This window comes from Anomaloglossus baeobatrachus, chromosome 6 (assembly GCF_048569485.1).
Source record: "Anomaloglossus baeobatrachus isolate aAnoBae1 chromosome 6, aAnoBae1.hap1, whole genome shotgun sequence".
Lineage (NCBI taxonomy): Eukaryota > Metazoa > Chordata > Amphibia > Anura > Aromobatidae > Anomaloglossus > Anomaloglossus baeobatrachus.
The window spans coordinates 435,493,425-435,512,058 of record NC_134358.1 but is presented as its reverse complement, the minus strand read 5'-3'; the positions used below and the strand labels follow the sequence as shown (position 1 = coordinate 435,512,058).

The window sequence follows — 18,634 nt, the reverse complement described above, 5'->3', positions numbered from 1 at the left end:
TTTCCTGATAACATGATGAAATACTAAGATTTCATAACTATAACATGGCCTCCCAAACCAACCCCAAATGATTAAGATCCATAACTCAGCAATAGAATCATTTATGACCCTAATGAACTATCATGTTGTCTCCTCAAAGAAAACGTATTGCCCTCACTCGCAAAAGACTAATTTGATAAGATGTTCCTTTCCTAGAAGAGTCTGATTTCACAGTCGATAAGTACGACCCCTTAGGCACAATTGACTCACTCCATACATATCCCATCGATTGCACTGTCTTCAGAAATTGCAGTCATGTATATTCGCACGGCTTCCTTCCTCCTTAAATATCGAATGGAACTAATAAAGCCAAGGAGAGCTCACCCGTCTTCGCTGGACTTGTAAGAGTCTGCAAACTACTTGTGCTCATTACCTAGTTATCTGACCACTGTGAGACAGCATGGTGGTCGGTAACCTAGGTAACAAGCTGTACACCATATAATTAAAAATCCCCTTCTTCTTGATAATGGAGATGATTTTTAATGAGACATAAATGTTGAGAATGCAGAAGTCAATCAGTAAGCTTAGCAGCACTTTCTATGTAGATGGAACGGCCCACCCAGAGCCACTGAACTCACTAATGTGACGCCCTGGCCTATCAGGTCGTCACAAGGGTGCCGTGCAATCTTCCCTTCTGTATGGTACCCACTCCTCCTTGGTTATGGGTCCTGAGAAACACTCTGCACCACAGCCACCAAACACCCATTGGGCAGCCTGAGGGGAATAGGGCCACCCAGATGGAGGGATGGAAGAGGGAGGGCAGAGATTTGAGTTGAGGATTGACTCTCCAAGAGAGAGCACACAAGTCAGTTGCAGTTGTAGAGTAGCAGTTGAGCAGTGAGCAGCGGTGACAGGACAGGTCACGCTGCGGAGCTGGGCTCCTGTACCTGTCCCAGGTGCCAGACGTTAGCCTGGCCAGAAGGAGCTGGAAACCCGGTTGCAGGGGGTAGTGACAAGGAGTGCGGTGCTGCTACTGAGAGCAGGCCGGCTGCCTTGTGCTACATCCGGGCAGGGGCCAGGGCATGACGGGGTACGGTGGCTGGGAAGTAGTTTCACGCAGCCCAGTAATTCACCCGACGGGAACGGAGTCTTCAGGAACCGTTCCCCACCCACTCCAGAATTGGGGTACTAGCGCAACGAGGGGGATAGGACTTCCCACAATCATCCAGAAAATCCCAAGCGTGAACCCTGAGAGCAAGCTCACCCTGCTAGCCACGCAGGTGAGCAGGACCCGAAACTCTTCAAGTATAAGGGATCCACATGTAGGACACACAGTGCCAAGGGACAAGTATTCAGGTCAACTTGCAACACCAGAAGGACACGAACTCGGCGTGCTCGCCCAAGAAAACCAGGATACTCAAGAGTTTGGTTTACCTCGTGTCAGCGTCAGTGATTCTGGACTGTGTGAATACACATTGTCCCCTTGCACCCGACGGGTCCCCCACTCCATCCATCACCGGACCCCGGGACACCACTCCCCCTGCCCATGGAGGGGTTAACAACTCGAGCTGCCACACACCAGCATCCCCGGGCTCCCCCCAAACCGGCAGCGGTGGTCCCTCACGTTACCACACACCGTGGGTGGCGTCACAAACATTATCCCAAAACCACAAATCCCCCTTTTTATTTCCGAGGTAGCCGCGCGATGCCACCTCGGATCCGGAGACCCCTCGATCCACTGTGGACCTGGGTCCAAGCAGCCCGTCGGCTGTCGCGGGGGCGGCGCACTAATGGGCTGCCGTGCTGTTGACGTAATGTCAGCGCCCACAATCAGTACCAGACTGGGAGCAGTGGTGGATGTGGGGTCGACGAGTAATGTGCACTTTGTTTTTTCATGACAAACTATACCTGAGGACCAGGATTTTCTAAAAGGGAACAACCCTTTTTAACTTAAACATATGGCTTACAGTGCAAGGAGTTATTCTTCAATAAAAGTATTGCTTCTAGACAAGAAAGTCTCTTAGCACAGAGATTGAATACTCTTATATATAAAGCCAAACACCATGACCCAGATCACAACCTACAATCAGCCCCCAATAACACAATATTAAAAAAAGGATTTTTTTTTATTGTTTTTTAAATCAATAAAAACAAATAAACCCCAAAGACAATATACAGAAAATCCCCTACACAAACACTGCAAAAAGTACAATACTGCTTATATACAATATACACTTTAACATAGATCCACAGGTACAGATTAAAAAGAATGGAATAAGCATATATTAAAAAAAAAATGTACTGTATAAAAAAACAGTCAATATCACACACCTCAAAATAATTCAGTAATTTACCTGTAGGCAAAATAAGTCTGACTGCACAGATCACCCCTACGCACGTTTCGTCTTTCTATCTGGAGGAGTGCAGTAAAAGGACATATAGAGGAGAATTAATTGTTGCCTATATGCTAGATTTCTAGCATAAAACTTTTGCAAATTATGATGTATGCCATATTTACACCATAATTTGCAACTTATTTTTTTCTTTTCTGTTGCTTACTCTACTGTTTTAAAAGAATGGCGGCATTTAGGGGAACAAGGAGGGTCATGAATAGCCCAACCAATTTACTTTAATTTATGCCAGAAAGTTTTGTAAATTATAGAGCAGATTTAATTTATGACTTCTTTTTTTCCTGCTGCTCATGGCACTTTTCCAAAACATGGGTAAAACATAGCTGCAGGAGACTGGGCCCTGAGCAGCCCAACAAATATACTATAATTTATGTCAGGAATTGGAGTAAAGTCTAATGTATTTTTTGGTGCACACACAGCAGGCAAGTTATTAAATTAGGCACAGCTAAGGCCAGCTTGCTTTTTATTAAGATGGGTGTAAAGAACAGCAAAGGGCCATGGATTAGCATACCATTCTTTGCATCCAAATGCACAGGTGGTGTAAACTTAAAGGAGACAGTCTAAAAACATGCCAGATTGATGAAATGGCATGAACCCATTGGATAAATCTGGTACTTTTGAAGAAACTCTCAAAATGCGTCAGGTCACTGAACAGCCATTATCTGCTTATATCTTGCATATTATAACCTGCTGGCTCTTAATCATGACTTTTTGAAGAAATAAAGACATTTAGATTTATTGCCACTGATTTGTTAGACTGTCTATAGTAACTTTGCACTAAGAATATCATAGTATTGATAAAATGTGCCCCAATATGCAAAAATTCCCAAAAATACAGGCAAACTAAATTTTTATATAAATTTCTCCTTGGACCCCTTCATGACCAATGACATATTATTACATCATTTGTCGTGTCCCCCCAGATACTGCACATGTCTGCTGACCTGACTAGCAGACATGTGCAGCTAACAGGTGCCAGTGTGTTAGCAGGGTCAGATGATGACCCCTGAGGCTGTCATGAGTCACCTGTGAGAGGCGGCAAAGCACTGACACTCACAGGAACATTACATTTCTCCTGATCAGAGCGATGATGAAGCATCGCTCTGATCAGTAGAAGTGATAGGAATGTGTAGTGATAAAGTCCCCTAGAGGGACTAGTAAAATGAATAATTTAAAAAAAAAAGAAGTTTAAAAAATAAGAAAAAATAAAAACCCTAAAAGTTCAAATCACCCTCCTTTTGCCCAATTAAAAATAAAACAATAAAATAAACAAAAAAATACATATATTTGGTATCATTGCATTCAGAAATGCCAGATCTATCAAAATATAAAATCAATTAATCTGATGGCGTAGCAAGAAAAAAATTCCAAATGCCAAAACTAAGTTTTTTTGGTTGCATTAAATTAAAATGCAGTAACAGGCGATCAAAACATCACATCTACACAAACATTGTATAATTAAGAAAGACGCAAAAAAGTAAGCCATCACTGAGCTCCAGATCCAGAAAAATGAGAACACTACGGGTCTCAGAAAACGGCGACAAAAGAGCAATTATTTTTTTGGACAAACGTTTGAATTTTTTTCACCACTTACATAAGTAAAACTATACATGTTTGGTATCTACAAACTCGTACTGACCTGAGGCATCATACTGATATGTCAGTTTTACCATATAGTTGGCGAATAAAAAAAAACAAAACATTGCGAAATTTCACTTTTTCCACAATGTCTGCACATATGGATTTTTTTTCCTGTTTTCTAGTATACTATAAAGTAAAATAAATGGTGTCATTCAAAAGTGCAACTTGTCCCACAAAAAAGTAAGGTCTCATATGACAAGATTGAGAGAAAAATAAAAAGTTATGGCTTTCAGAAGGGGAGGAAAAAACGAAAATGAAAAATGGAAAATTGCCCAGGGGTGAACGATTAAAGTATTATAAAAATATTACCATTTTATAAATTATATGGTAGTATAAATATCTGACAATCAAGTAGACTTGTGCAAAGTTGCAAATTATCAGCCACATTATGTTAAACACTTGAATGTTCAACTGACAATATCAGACAAAAAAAATCCAATCTAACAAATGTCTACTTTCAGCTATGACGATTGTTTGCATATAATTCACATGTGATGATTGGGCGTAGAGATGAGAGAATGCATTTGAGTGGAATTGCCGCATTCGCCAAAATGGGTATTTTTCCTTATTTGCTTCTGTGCAGGTTCAGCTAAGGGGCGACCACTTTTTATTTTTAACCTCTTACGTTTCTTATACATTTGGATCTGTCGAGACCTCAGAGCAGAAGAAGGGATATCAAATTCGAGGAGCATTACTTCTCAGTAAATTGAATTTCCCAAAAATATCCACACAAAATTTTGCCTAATCTGCTCATCTCTAATCAGGAATTAATCTTATTTATATTAGCAGCTGTAGTTTTAACTGGCAAGAAATGTTTTTCACAGTTCAACTTCTAACCATCTGTAGTAACTAAAAGTACTTGTCTATTAAATAGAAGTATTTTTTATAGCTAGATATGTGTCATGAAAATTAGGTAATAAACATAATATTGAAATAAAAAAAATCAGAAAACTTATAATTTTAAAAGCAAAGTGGGAAAATGTTATAACCCTAAAACAGATTTGGTTCTGTATCTATTCTACCTAATATTTCTGAGCTATTTCTATAATTTGCTATGTACTGTATATACAATGCTTAATTAGTAAATCAGCAACTTACTGCCATGTCAATTCTTTTTCAGTTTGCAGAAATGCAAATCAGGCCGACATTGTGTTCCTTGTAGAGACCTCCAGTCAAATCAGTGAAGGAGCATTTGAAAATGTTAAGGATTACGTCTACGGCTTGGTTTCAAACCTTGATGTTGGCATCAACAAAGTCCGCATTGGCCTAGCTCAATACAATGACGAGACAAACAGAGTTTTCTTGTTGAATGAATTTTCTCTGAAGAGTGAAGTTTTAGAGAAGATACAAAGCTTGCCTTACAGTGGTGGCAATACCTACACCGGAAGGGCCCTACAAGATGTCAACATCACCTACTTTACTGAGTCGGCAGGGAGCAGAGCAGCAGCTAATGTAGCTCAAATACTTGTTTTGGTTGCCTACAGCCAATCATCTGATGACATTAAAGAGGCAGCTAGACACTTAAAAACCAGGGGCATTTCAGTGTACGTCACTGGACCTGATATTAAAGACATTGTGGAACTGAAGGAAGTGGCAAACAAGCCAAGCAGAAAGTTCTTCCATTCTTTAGATAACTTTGATTCTACTGAAGACGTGATGAGGCGACTTCTTAATAATATTTGCTCCAGTATCACCACAAACATAAAAGGTATAAATATATCCACTGTCTGATATATGTGAGTTATTTCCGTATCTATGGATTAGAAAAAACAGGATATTATCTTTTTTACTTTTCCTGTATATTTAGAAAAAGATGGCTACTTTTGTATATTTGGCTACGTATGGATTTGGTTCATCCAAAGTTATAAAATTATTACACTGTATCCAACCCTATACAAGGTAGGCCTCAAAAAGCAAAACTCTTTTTCATTGTGTGGTCTCTATGGGATAATTGAAGGATGATGCCCTTACCTGTTACAGGAGATGCTAAATGGCTATTTGGCTACAATCACATTTACTAGCCAATGGCAATAGTCCACAAAATTCTGATTATCCCCCTTCTTTAGAGCTTAGACAACTGGCACTTGGTAATGGCACTTGTAATTCCAGTACCTGTTGTCTTGCTATCGTTCCCCTGGGGGGATCATTTTTAGATCAACTTCCACGACTTTTCATTATCTTCTCTTAGATGTCTTCAGACAACCACAAACACTTGATTGTCAACATTTTTCAGCCACAGATCCTGTTATATAACCTCTACACCAAACAATAAATACTGCTTTTTACTGGAATGAAAAGGTCCAGAAATCAACCTGCAAAACTGTCCAGCATTTCTGTAATTGGGCCTGTGTGTACGTAGGCCTCCTGTTACAAGGACGTCACTATAATTGGTTGTTATGGGCACTAAAGGCAATTTTACTACAAAGCAGTTCAGATGACTGAGGCCTGCTAAGCTTTATTATACTGTACAAACCTCACAGTGGACACATGAAGCTGTTTTTGGTGGTCTCCCTAGTAGTAGTTAGTTTGGGTTATTTTTTGATGGGTCCTGACAAAAATAACCTGTTTGAAGATACAGAACTGAATATATTAGGTAGTTATATTTGAAGGAAAAACACCATTGCTACTAATTTTCCTAGCTTCTCCTTTTTAGGCTTCTGCCACACTCACGTGAAAATCACGCACGTGCCGAGAGACACGTATTTTCCCTGCGTGTTGTGTGCAGGTAAGTACGTGTCTCTGGTACGTGCGTGACACGTGTGTTCTACGTGTGCTATCTGCGATAGCACACGTAGAACCGGTAATTATTATACTCACCTGGTCCTTCCTGATGTCCGCGCTGCTGTCCGTGGTGCTGATCCTCGGTCTCCAGCCCTCCCGTCTCCCCGCTGCTGCTGCTGCCAGGCAGTGAAGTGAATATTCTATGAGATTAATGAGCGGCGGTCGGCAGCAAGAGGCAGCAGCGGCAGAGACAGGAGGGCTGGAGAAGGTGAGTTAATGTTTTGTTTTTTTTTCACTGACATGTGTGTTTTCTCCGGCGCGTGTCACACGGGACCGCATCCACACTACACCCGTGTGGTACGGGTGCGGGCCGTGTGACACCCGTGCTGCCGGTTAAAAAACGGACATGTCAGCGCTTTGAAAAACGCACACACGTACAAACGCACACGGACACACGTTCCGTGTGGTTTTACGTGTGTGTGCCTGCTACCATAGGGTAGCATTGCTGTACGTGTCTCCGTGCCGCCGGTACGTGTAAAAAATGCCAAACACGTACCGGAGGCACGGATGTGTGGCACTAGCCTTAGGTGCAGTTTGTTCCTCTTCTAAGGAGATGTGATTTTTTTTATTGATGGTATATGCTGTTAAAAATAGAATAAACTCAAAATAAGGGAATGACGTAGAGACCTTTCAAAAATAGAGCGATATATAAGGATAAAAACAGTAATTTCATTGAAAATATATAAAACACATTTAAAATCAGAGAGAAAATTACAGAAATAATAAGTGACCAGGAATATGGCACAAACTTATGTATAAATCAAGGAATAAATATACCACAAAAAGGTGTATATTAAATGCTATATCATAATAATAAAATCAAGAGAACTACAATAGCCCAAGCATGATGAAAAAGAATCTGTATATTACTAGGAAAAAGCAGCCACTACCAAAAGGTCAATATAAGCTGAAAAAAGTAGTAATTGCAATTCAACTGGTCCTATTACACATAGCCACAAGGTAGCATTATAGTTCAATGCACAGGCAAGTTCCCAATAGATGCAAGTGAATACAATGTGCCGTCTCAGTATAAATCACAAAAGCAATTGTTACATAGAGTGCAGCATGAGGAAAAAGAAGTGGTACAATTTACCTAGATTTACCCCGACATACATTTCACAGTGTCCAGCTTCTTCGCCCCCCCTGAAGTAGCTGGTCACAACGAAACGTACGTCGGGGTGGAGGGACACAGAATCCTGGCACATACATCCAGGTAAATTGTACTACTTCTTTGTTATCATGCTGCACTTTATGTAACAATTGCTTTTATACTGATATGGCCCATTGTATTCATTTGTATCTATTGGGAACTTCCCTGTTCATTGAACTATAACGCCACCTTGTGGCTATGTGGAATATGAGCATTTGAATAGCAATTACTACTTTTTCCACTTCTATTGACCTTTTGGTAGTGGCTGCTTTTTCCTAGTAATATACAGATTTTTTTCATCATGTTTGGGCTATTGTAGTTCTCTTGATTTTATTATTGGGATATAGCATTTAATATACACCTTTTTGTGGTATATTTATTTATTCCTTGTTTTATACATAATTTTGTGCCATATTCCTGGTCACTCATTATTTCTGTAATGTTGTCTCTGATTTTAAATGTGTTTTATATACTGAATTTTCAATAACATTACTGTTTTTATCCTTACGTATTTCTCTGTTTTTTAAAGGTCTCCATGTCATTCCCTTATTTTGAGTTTAAACTGTTTGTTAAAGCTAATAGGTTGGGGAACAGACCCATTACTACATGACCATTTTGTTCTTAAAAAATGCATTAAAAACCCTGGTGGATACCTGCACCAAAATGCATCAAGTAAAAGGTGCATACAGATAAAAAATAAAGTAGCAAAAATGCAATATTCAAAGAAGATCGTTATTGCATATTTTTGTGCAAAAACCTTCAGAAAACATATGAAGAAATAAACTGTAGAAATAATGCAGCATTTACACTACATGTCAACACAACCTAAGACTTTTCGGCTGACAGTGTCTCCTAGTTTGCAGATATTTGTTTGTAAATACTATTTCATTATACCATTATAATACAGTTTTGTTTCTCATACTTTCTTTAGCTTTCTCAAAGCGCTATGCAGATGTTGTGTTCCTTGTGGATTCATCTTCCAGTATAGGAAGTGGTGTTTTTCAACAAATAAAGCTCTTCATTTCAAGGATAATTGAAGAACTTGATATAGGCATTAATAAATACCGTGTTGGCCTTGCCCAGTTTAGTGGGGCAGCACAGACTGAGTTCCTACTGAACACTTACGACACCAAAGAGCAAGCATTAGATCATGTAAAAATCATTGCTTTTAGAGGTGGTCCACTGAACACAGGAAAAGCGTTGGATTACTTGAGCAAAACTTTTTTTGTGGAAGAAGCCGGGAGCCGAATTAACCAAGGCACCCCTCAGTTTGCGGTGATCATTACGTCAGCAAAATCTGAAGATATTGTGAATTCATACGCTGAGGAGCTGAAGAGAACTGGAGTCATCACTATCGCAGTTGGCATTCCCAGTTCAGACATGGAAGAATTAGTCCAAATTGCAACTGATCCATTTGTTTTTAAATTAAAAAATTTGCAGGGGCTAAGGAACGTCCAACAAGATGTAGTCAATATTATTGTAACCCAAGAAATGCTGCAGTTTGCTGAGAAGACAGTGGTGCCAGCGGGTAAGCTATAATATTTTTCTTAAAGAATAATGAAACTATTACACCTTTTTTAAAAAAATATTGTGTGTCTTTTTAAATGTAATCAGATCAATTGAGTCTGGGTCCTGAGAATAATAATAATAATCTTTATTTCTATAGCGCCAACATATTCCGCAGCGCTTTACAATTCAGGAGGCTCATATACATATACATATCATATACATAAACATATACAAACAAGTAACAATTATAGAAGATACAATATTTAAAGGGAAAAATGGCAACCCTGCTCGTGAGAGCTTACAATCTACAATGAGATGGGGGGAGGGGCAAGGTACAAGTGCTTATTTACAATGACAATCCAGCCATCTCATGGGGGATAGATAATGGCTTCCTGGACCAGTTGGCCAGAGCCTTGAGATGCATTTGGGTGCCATGGAGTTTGACGTGGGGTTATGTTCTGAGAAGTTGTAGAGGGATTAGGTGACATTAGTTTGGCTAGGGAATGTGATAGGTCGCCCTAAAAAGATGCGTTTTTAGGGAGCATCTGAAGCTGAGTAAGTTGTGATTTGTCCTAACCTCTTGGGGTAGAGCGTTCCAGAGGTTTGATGCAGCTCGGAAGAAGTCTTGGATTCAGGAGTGGGAGGTTCGAATTAGTGTGGATGTTAGTCTAAAGTTATTTGCAGAGCGTAGAGAATGGGTGGGATGATGGACAGGGAGGAGGGTGGAGATGTAGGGGGTGCTGCACTGTGGAGAGCTTTGTGGGTGACAGCAAGCAGTTTGAATTGGATCCTGTGGTATAAGGGCAGCCAGTGCAATGACTGACAAAGAGCAGAGGCATCCGAGTAGCGGTTAGCCAGATAGGTGACCCTGGCTGCTGCATTAAGGATGGACTGTAGAGGGGAGAGTCTAGTTAGGGGGAGACCAATTAATAGAGAGTTACAGTAGTCAAGGTGAGAGTGGATCAGGGCCACGGTGAGGGTTTTTGTCGTTTCCATTGTGAGAAAGGGGCGGATTCTAGAGATGTTCTTGAGGTGCAAGCGGCAGGTGCGGGCAAGAGATTGTATGTGGAAGGTGAAGGAGAGATCGATGTCAAGAATCCCACCGATTGCTCGAAAACCCTCCCAAGAGGTGTGCAGCTCAGACGACAAGCGTGCATGGCTTCTGCCTGAGTGAGCACACGCAACGGAGTACGGATAGAGTAGAAAGTCTGTACTTAAAGCAAGCAGATCAGTTGAGTGCCATGTCCTAAGACCCCATTGATCACTTTGCCCCCTCAAGAGACACGCAGCTCAGGTTGCATGAGCGTACTGCTGCTGAATGAGTGCGCAGAGAGGAGCACGGATACAACCGAAAGCAAAGCCAAGAGAATTTGCTAGGACAACATCCACTCATAGCAGAAGAGCTAGTCCCAGGAACATGTACCTCTTGTCGGTTTGAATATACAACATGAACCCATCAGGACACTCTGTTCTATCTAATTCATCCCAGACAGGATAGTGTGTTTAGGCTTCATCTATCTATCTATTGAAAATACTTAGTATCGAAAACACAGAGATGCAATTTGATCATTGGAGAGCTTATAACATAAGTAGTAGAATATATCCTTTTAAGAAAATGGAATCTTTATGATGTTTTATCAAACCTTACCTACGGGTCAAAATGAAAGAAGATGACAGCCTAGCATCTTATACCTTACATACTCCTTACAGATAATCCATCGTGCAACCCTCTTTGCTTTTTCCCTAATAGGAGGGCTGACATAGCAGTAGAGAGAGCAATATATGCCTCATAAGTCAATGCTCCAAGCTATTTTACAGCATTACTTAGTGGGAACACTTAAATTCTGGATCTTACGGCCTACTTTATATAAATGTTATAAAAAAATCTGTTTGATGCTCACAGCAACGAATCACAATGCAGCTTTTATTTCTTAAACTGCTCTGGAAAAAAACAAAGCTGTGATATACTTGGTTGCTATTGGCAAAAAAACTTATCTTTCTTTCAGAAGTTTTTGAATCTTGAAAATGAATCTTCCACTAATTAGTCTTTTACTGCAAGCAGGGCTAGTAGGCAGAGGTGACACCCAGTAAGTAGAGTGGATTCTCCTACACTTGAGCAAATGAAAGAGGTTGTCCTCTACAAAAATAATATGTTCTATTGTGTATGAAATGTTATATAATTGCATTTTCTATAGTGTTCAGGTGTGAATCCATATCTTTACAGTGCCATTTAGGTGGTACAAGAATTTCCTCTTCTGTCATTCCAACACAAGGGTAGTGAGCATGATCCCCCTCTCTGTATTAGCAACATACTTGAAGGAGGGTAGACGAAGGAGGGTAGATGAAGGAGGGTAGATGAAGGCTTAGTTCATGAGCTAAGCCAGACCACTTCTTTGTTGTGACTTATACAGATACAAAGAAGGGGTTGGTTTACTTATTGAACTGAGCCAAAAAATCAGCCCCCATCAAGCATTTCATTGGACATGTGCCAACTAGTGATAGATAGTCTGGCTCTTTTTGGTGATCCAGCTCCCTTGGCTCTGCTCACCTAAAAGAGATGGATCTTTTGGATCATAAAGGGATCCCTATTAAATATGTGCTCACCCACAGTGAATACATAATGAAGATGATGTTAACGTGGCTGAAACCCTACCCACCTGCTGCCAAACCCTGCCCACTCACAACAGGCCAATTAAAATGTTCAGTGGAGGGTTTTGTTCAGGTGAGCGGGATTTTGTCCACCAAATAACAGAATTTTATGCCCATTGAGAGCCATTAAGAAAATGTAGTGCGTCCCATGATTCACCACAGGGTCTGTGTCTTGACCGACACATCACTAGTGCCAACAAAGAGAAAGGGAGCTTCTGTTCCATGATCACTGCAGGGGAAGCTATTCTCTTTGTGGAGACTGATTCCATCATTCCAATGGTAGGAGATTTTGAGCCGCAATGCTTCTCTGGCATATATGCAAATGTCACTGAAGAGAAAATTTGCATATTTACTAGAGGAGCATTGCAGCTCAAAGTCTCCTTACCACTGGCAAGATGGAATGGTTTGTCAGTCTCTGCAAGGAGAATAGCTTCCCCTTTAAACCCTGTGTTAGCCTTTCATACAGCCAGATCAGATCTCATACTTTGCATTGACAAGTCACAACTATCCTGAAACACCATATCTGCAAATTGAGGTTCTGATCTGGCATAAAACCTAAGTCATATGACAAGGCTTGCTGAAGGGTTATTTTTTTACTTTTAGGATTGTTATCTCCAACAGGTAACACTAGTAACACTAAAGTTCTTCTCATTCCTCACTGAAGAGACACTTTGCATGATCACCGCAGAAATAGACCAACCGAGACCAGGAGAGGGATCTGAAAAGAGTGACAGCTGGGCACATTGGACCAATAAAGCATAGTGATAGATGTAATCACATAACACTTCATGTAATATAGAACATATTTTGTGCTGTTGGACAACTCCATTAATAGTAAGAAATCTAACTTGTATATTTTATTAACAATGATCTATAGTAAATGTTTGAAGCGGTTTATTTGCTTTTAATAATCTTCTTTTTCTTTATTAGTTTGCTCGAGTGCAATCGTTGCTGATATCGTTTTCTTGATTGATGAATCTAGCAGCATTGGTGATGTAAACTTTCAGCTGACCCGGGTGTTTCTACATAAAGTCATTAATGCATTGGAAATTGGCACAAACAATGTACGCGTGGGTCTGGTTCTGTACAGTGACAAGCCTAGTTTGGAGTTCAAATTAAACACTTTTAATGAGAAGTATGAAATTTTGGATTATATAACAAAGCTACCATACAGAGGAGGAAAAGCACACACTGGAGAGGCCCTGAAATTTGTACGGAAAGAGCTATTCTTACCGGAAAATGGTGGCAGGTCACACCTTGGTGTACAGAAAATTGCAGTGGTTATGACTAATGGCCAATCGGCTGATGACATCGTCAAACCAGCATCAAAACTCAGACGATCAGGAGTTGAAGTATTTGCTGTTGGCTTTCAAAATGCTGAGACGAAGGATCTGAGAATCATAGCTTCACATCCACCAAGGAAGCACATCACCAACGTGGAGTCTTTTCTACAACTTACTAACATTGAACTTAAACTGAAGAAGCTTCTGTGCAGTGAAATCATTAGTTACTCATTTGCGGCTCCAGCACTTGCAAGAACAGTAAAAGATGGTAAGAAATCATTTCTTAAAAAATTTGAAATGTAACCAGATTTTCTAGACTTGATGTACCAAATGTATCACAGTGGCTCATGCTGGGTGATGAGTTTGGACAATCTTTAGGCATTTTTGCCTGCCTAGCTTACTTTATACTATGATTTATGACATTTGTTTGCACAATGTGGTGCATCTTAAAGTGAACCTGTCAGGTGCAATATGCACCCAGAACCACGAGCAGTTCTGGGTGCATATTGCTAATCCCTGCCTAACTGTCCCTGTATCTAGTAGCCATATGCTAATGAGCGAGAAGACTAGTCTCCAGGGCGCTGCTTCCCTTGCTAGTCAGCTCCATTAGCATGTTAGTACGCTCCTGTGGGCGTATTAACATGCAAATGAATGCGCAGCATCAGTGGATGATCTCACTCACCTCTCTACTGCCATCTCTGGATTTTGGCTCAGTGCGCATGACCCCAGAGTTTCTCATGTACAGCCACTCTAGTAATCGTAGCCAATGCTACATTTATAATTTTCATCTATTACAATTCTCACTGAATAGGGGTGGAAAAAGAGGGGCCATAGGCAAAAAAAAAATTATTGAGTTTTACCATTGCTACACTGATCACAAAAAGGTGCTAGTCGGGAGTCTCCAGATAGTCCATTACTGGTGTACCAAGTAACTAGTTAAAAGGCATGGAGAAGTTATGTATACTTTCATGCATGTAGTCTTTTATAAAACCCTTCACGATATCTGCCTTACATGCACGGCGCTAAAGGAAGTGTGTTCTCGCAAATCGCCATATGGTGCAATAATTACAACTGCTCACAAGCAGAACGGTTGAAATAATCAGCGGGTGTCAGCTATGTATGATAGCTTACACCCTGCAGTAACTCCCAAGATCAGTGCTAGCACCAATCACAAACAATTAACCCCTCTGATGTACCTGTCAATACTGACAGCTATATTGATCTGCTTAAGAGAGAGAGGGGGATCCCTCTCTGCTCCGATCAATGAACTGAGGCCGAATAATGGCTGGGAGGTCACCCAGATTCGGAGACCTTTAAGGGTATGTGCGCACGTTGCTTTTTACCTGCTTTTTACCTGCTTTTTTGCTGCTTTTTCTTCTGCGCTGTTTAATGCCAAAATGGATGTGTTCTTCTATTCAAGCAAAGTCTATGGGAATTTGGGTTTCTTGTTCACACTATGTTGTTCAAAATGCTGCCTTTTTGTGGCAGAACTTTGGTCAAAAACTCAGCTTTTCAAAGAAGCAACATGTCAATTGTTTTTGCCATTTGGGTTTTGCACTGCAAAGCTGAGTTTTTGACCAAAGTTCTGCCACAAAAAGGCAGCATTTTGAACAACATAGTGTGAACAAGAAACCCAAATTCCCATAGACTTTGCTTGAATAGAAGAACACATCCATTTTGGCATTAAACAGCGCAGAAGAAAAAGCAGCAAAAAAGCAGGTAAAAAGCAGGTAAAAAGCAACGTGCGCACATACCCTAAGGTTGTGCCTTGAGCCAGGATCTGACACGCCTTATGCCTTTATGCGAATCACTGATCAAATGCCCTGCAATGTAAAAGCATAACAGAGTATTAGATTAGCAATCACACCAAAAAAAAGCAGATGTCCTATCCTAGGACTAGGTAAAAAAAAGTGTTAAGAAATTGTATATATATTTTAAAAACATCACAAAATGAATAAAAAATTAAAAAAAAGATACATTAAACCAATAAATACATATATTTATGTAAAAAAATAAACAAAAAAGAACACATATTTAGTATCATCACGTTCTGAATAACCCACTCTGTAAAACTGTCACACCAGTTAACCTGTTTGGTGAACACCATAATAAATAAATAGAAATTTGACGCAAAAGGATGCTTTTTCATTATATCACGCCAATAAAATGGAATAACACGCGATCAAAAAGTTGCATGTATATAAATATAGTATCACTGAAAACACATCATCTTGTCCCACAAAAAATAAGCTCCAGCTTAGCTCCATTTTCCAGAATCAAAAAAAAGCTATAGTTCTCAGAATATAGTGATGCAAAAACTATTATTTTTACTATAACATTATCTTTTATGTATAAAAATGGCAAAGGATGAAATATTGACATAAATGTGGTATCGGTGTAATCCTACGGACCTGTAATATAAGCCTGCCTTACTAATTTTACAACACAGTAAACGGCATAAATAAACAACAGTTCCTTAATAGCTGTTTTATATTCATTCTGCCTCTGAAAAATTGGAATAGAAAGCAATCAAAAAATGGTATGCCCAAAAATGGTACCAATAAAAACGTCAATTCATGCCAAAAAAAAAAAGTCCTCAGATGACTCTGATGGTCGAAATATAGAAAAATTATAGCTCTCAAAATATGGTGGTAAAAAAAACAAATGAAAAGTGTTTTAGTGTGTGATTTTAACCAAACATCTGATCTACCCTCAACTGTTAGCTGCATATGTCTGCTGATCAAATAAAAACAATATTATAATAACAAGCTTCGAGATGAAGAGGGTTAAAGACCACTTTGCAGTCGGGTATATAATACTCATGTAATGTTATGTCCTGAAAAAGACAGTTTCTTATCTTCCATAACCTTTAGAGACTATAAGACACAAACACCCTATTCACCCAATGTTCCTTGGTCCAACGATAAGCCTGGTGCCCAGTATTAGGCTATGTGTGCATGTTGCTTTCTTATGTACTGATTTTCTGCACATAAAAATCATCTTTTAGGAGGAAAAAAGCAGCTGAAAAATGCGCATATTTATTTGCGTTTTTTCACATGCGTTTTTTCTTGCTTTTTTATTTAGTAATGGTGATTACGGGGGTTTAGGCGCAGTACCTCCGCGATCGCCGCTAGGTCTCCGGCTGGTATTACAGCCGGGACCAGGCTTTCACTGCCCGGAGAAGTTTAACCCCCTGAATACTGTGATCAATGCGATCACAGCATTCATGAGGCAGGGAGAGGAATCGCTTACCTCTCCCTGGTGATCAGGTCCCTGTAATGCGATCACAGGGACCCGATCGCTGCCTTGGCATCCCTGGGTTGTTATCATGACGACCCTGGGTTACTGAGATATGGATCGCCTCACACACCATGCTGGATGAATGGTGTGAGGCAAACTGTACAGATATAATTCACTGTCGTGATAAAGCACTGCAGTGGATTATTGAGACAGAAAAAAAAGCATGAAGAACTGACATGCTGCTTCTTGTTTCTGTAACAAAATCTGCAAGAAAAAAAGAAACAGCATGTGCACAACAAGTCAGGATTTTCATAGATGCGTTTTTCTGTGTTTTTCCTTGCAGTATTGATTAAAATCTGCAAGGAAAAACACATAAAAAAAGCATAAAGCAATGTGCACACATAGCCTTAAAGGTGCTTTACACGCTGCAACATCGCTAGCGATCTCGTTAGCGATGTGACACTCCAGATCACAGATAAGATTTGTCGAGATCGCACATAGGTCATTTTTTTAAGCACCGGTCACATGTGCGATCTCGGCAAATCGTATGTGTGATCTGGGGTGTTACATCACTAACGAGATCGCTAGCGATGTCGCAGCGTGTAAAGCACCCTTTAGCTACAGCGCTGATGTCAGGTGTAAGATGCAGGACTGGTAAAGTCCTGGAGGGGAGATATGTTCGACCAAGTTTGATAGCTTTGGTGATGCGAATACCAGATGTAGGCTCCAGCGTGCTATGTGCTGAGAGGGTTATTCTGCCTGACAAGGGCTGTTTTTTTTTGTGAACAGTCAAAGTGATGGGTTGGATAGTGTCAGGGCCGGGCGGTCGGGCAGACCCAGGAGGTGGATCCACTGGACCGAACTCTAAGATGGTGGTAGGGAGTCCGGTAGCTGAAGCACTGATGGGCAGCAGAACAGTCCGTGCAAGTGAAGGTAGCGAAGGAGTCCCTGGGACCACGGAGTCACAGATGGTAGTCCGGGTGACGTAGCTCAGGTTCGGAGGCCGAGATGATGTCAGGCGGGGTCCGGAACCTTGGGAGCGAGATGACAGGTCACCGCAGGGATCCGAGATGGTACGGACTGTCAGATGGCAGACGGACAGCGTGCGGGGCTCGGGATTCAGCAGGACTGGATGGCGAGGCGGGATCAGCTCTAGAAGAGAGATACGTAAGTATGGCAGGAAAACACAAGGAGACCTGACTCCTAGCTCAGAAAACACGAAGATCAGGCCCCGCCCCCTTGGACAAGAACCCCCTTTATACCCCGTACCTGTCTAACCTCATTTCCTGTTAATGGGCGCTGGCCCTTTAAGAAAGGGTCAGTGACCGCGCGCGCGCCCTAATGCGCGTGCGCGCGGCCCGGGTGCCAGAAGCCAGGGAAGGAGGCTGAGAGGAGGACGCAGGGGAGCCGAGCAGGGCCTGGGAGGCCGTCGGGCGCCGGGATCGGCGGCCAGGAAGCCCAGGAAGGACGGGCACAAGGGACTGGGACGCGGGGAGCGTGGCAGGTGAGCCGGGGAGCGGGGCAGGGGACCCGGGAAGGGGAGCCGAGGACCCGGGGAGCGTGACAGTACCCCCCCCCCACGCCCCCCTCCCCGCAACCGAGACATGAAGGCACGGATCAGAGGAGTGCCCACATTCTCCCTGGGTTCCCAGGATCTATCCTCAGGACCATACCCCTCCCAGTCCACCAGGAAGAACTGCCGGCCACGAACAGTCTTCATGGCCACGATATCTCTTACCGCGTAGATGTCGTCCTCAGCAATAGGAGGAGGAGCCGGGCTGGCAGCAGCGGAGAAGGGACCAAGGAACACCGGCTTGAGGAGAGAGACGTGGAAGGAGTTGGGTATTCTCATCGTGGCCGGAAGCTTCAGTTTGTAGGAGACCTCATTGATCTTGCTGAGGACCTTAAACGGCCCGATGTAGCGAGGACCCAGCTTGTAGGAAGGAATCTTCAGTCGGATGTACTGGGAAGCAAGCCAGACCAGGTCACCA

The 18,634-nt window shown here is 41.5% G+C and overlaps 1 protein-coding gene across 1 annotated transcript in view; it reads left to right on the top strand.

The window, feature by feature from the left end:
• The window catches only part of LOC142243954 (collagen alpha-4(VI) chain-like), a 261,579-nt gene that overhangs the window by 7,388 nt on the left and 235,557 nt on the right, over positions 1 to 18,634 (top strand). Inside the window, exons 4-6 of the mRNA XM_075316147.1 lie at positions 5,152 to 5,739; positions 8,894 to 9,490; positions 13,051 to 13,671. Coding sequence (XP_075172262.1) covers positions 5,152 to 5,739; positions 8,894 to 9,490; positions 13,051 to 13,671 — 1,806 coding nt within the window. The remainder of the gene's footprint in view (positions 1 to 5,151; positions 5,740 to 8,893; positions 9,491 to 13,050; positions 13,672 to 18,634) is intronic.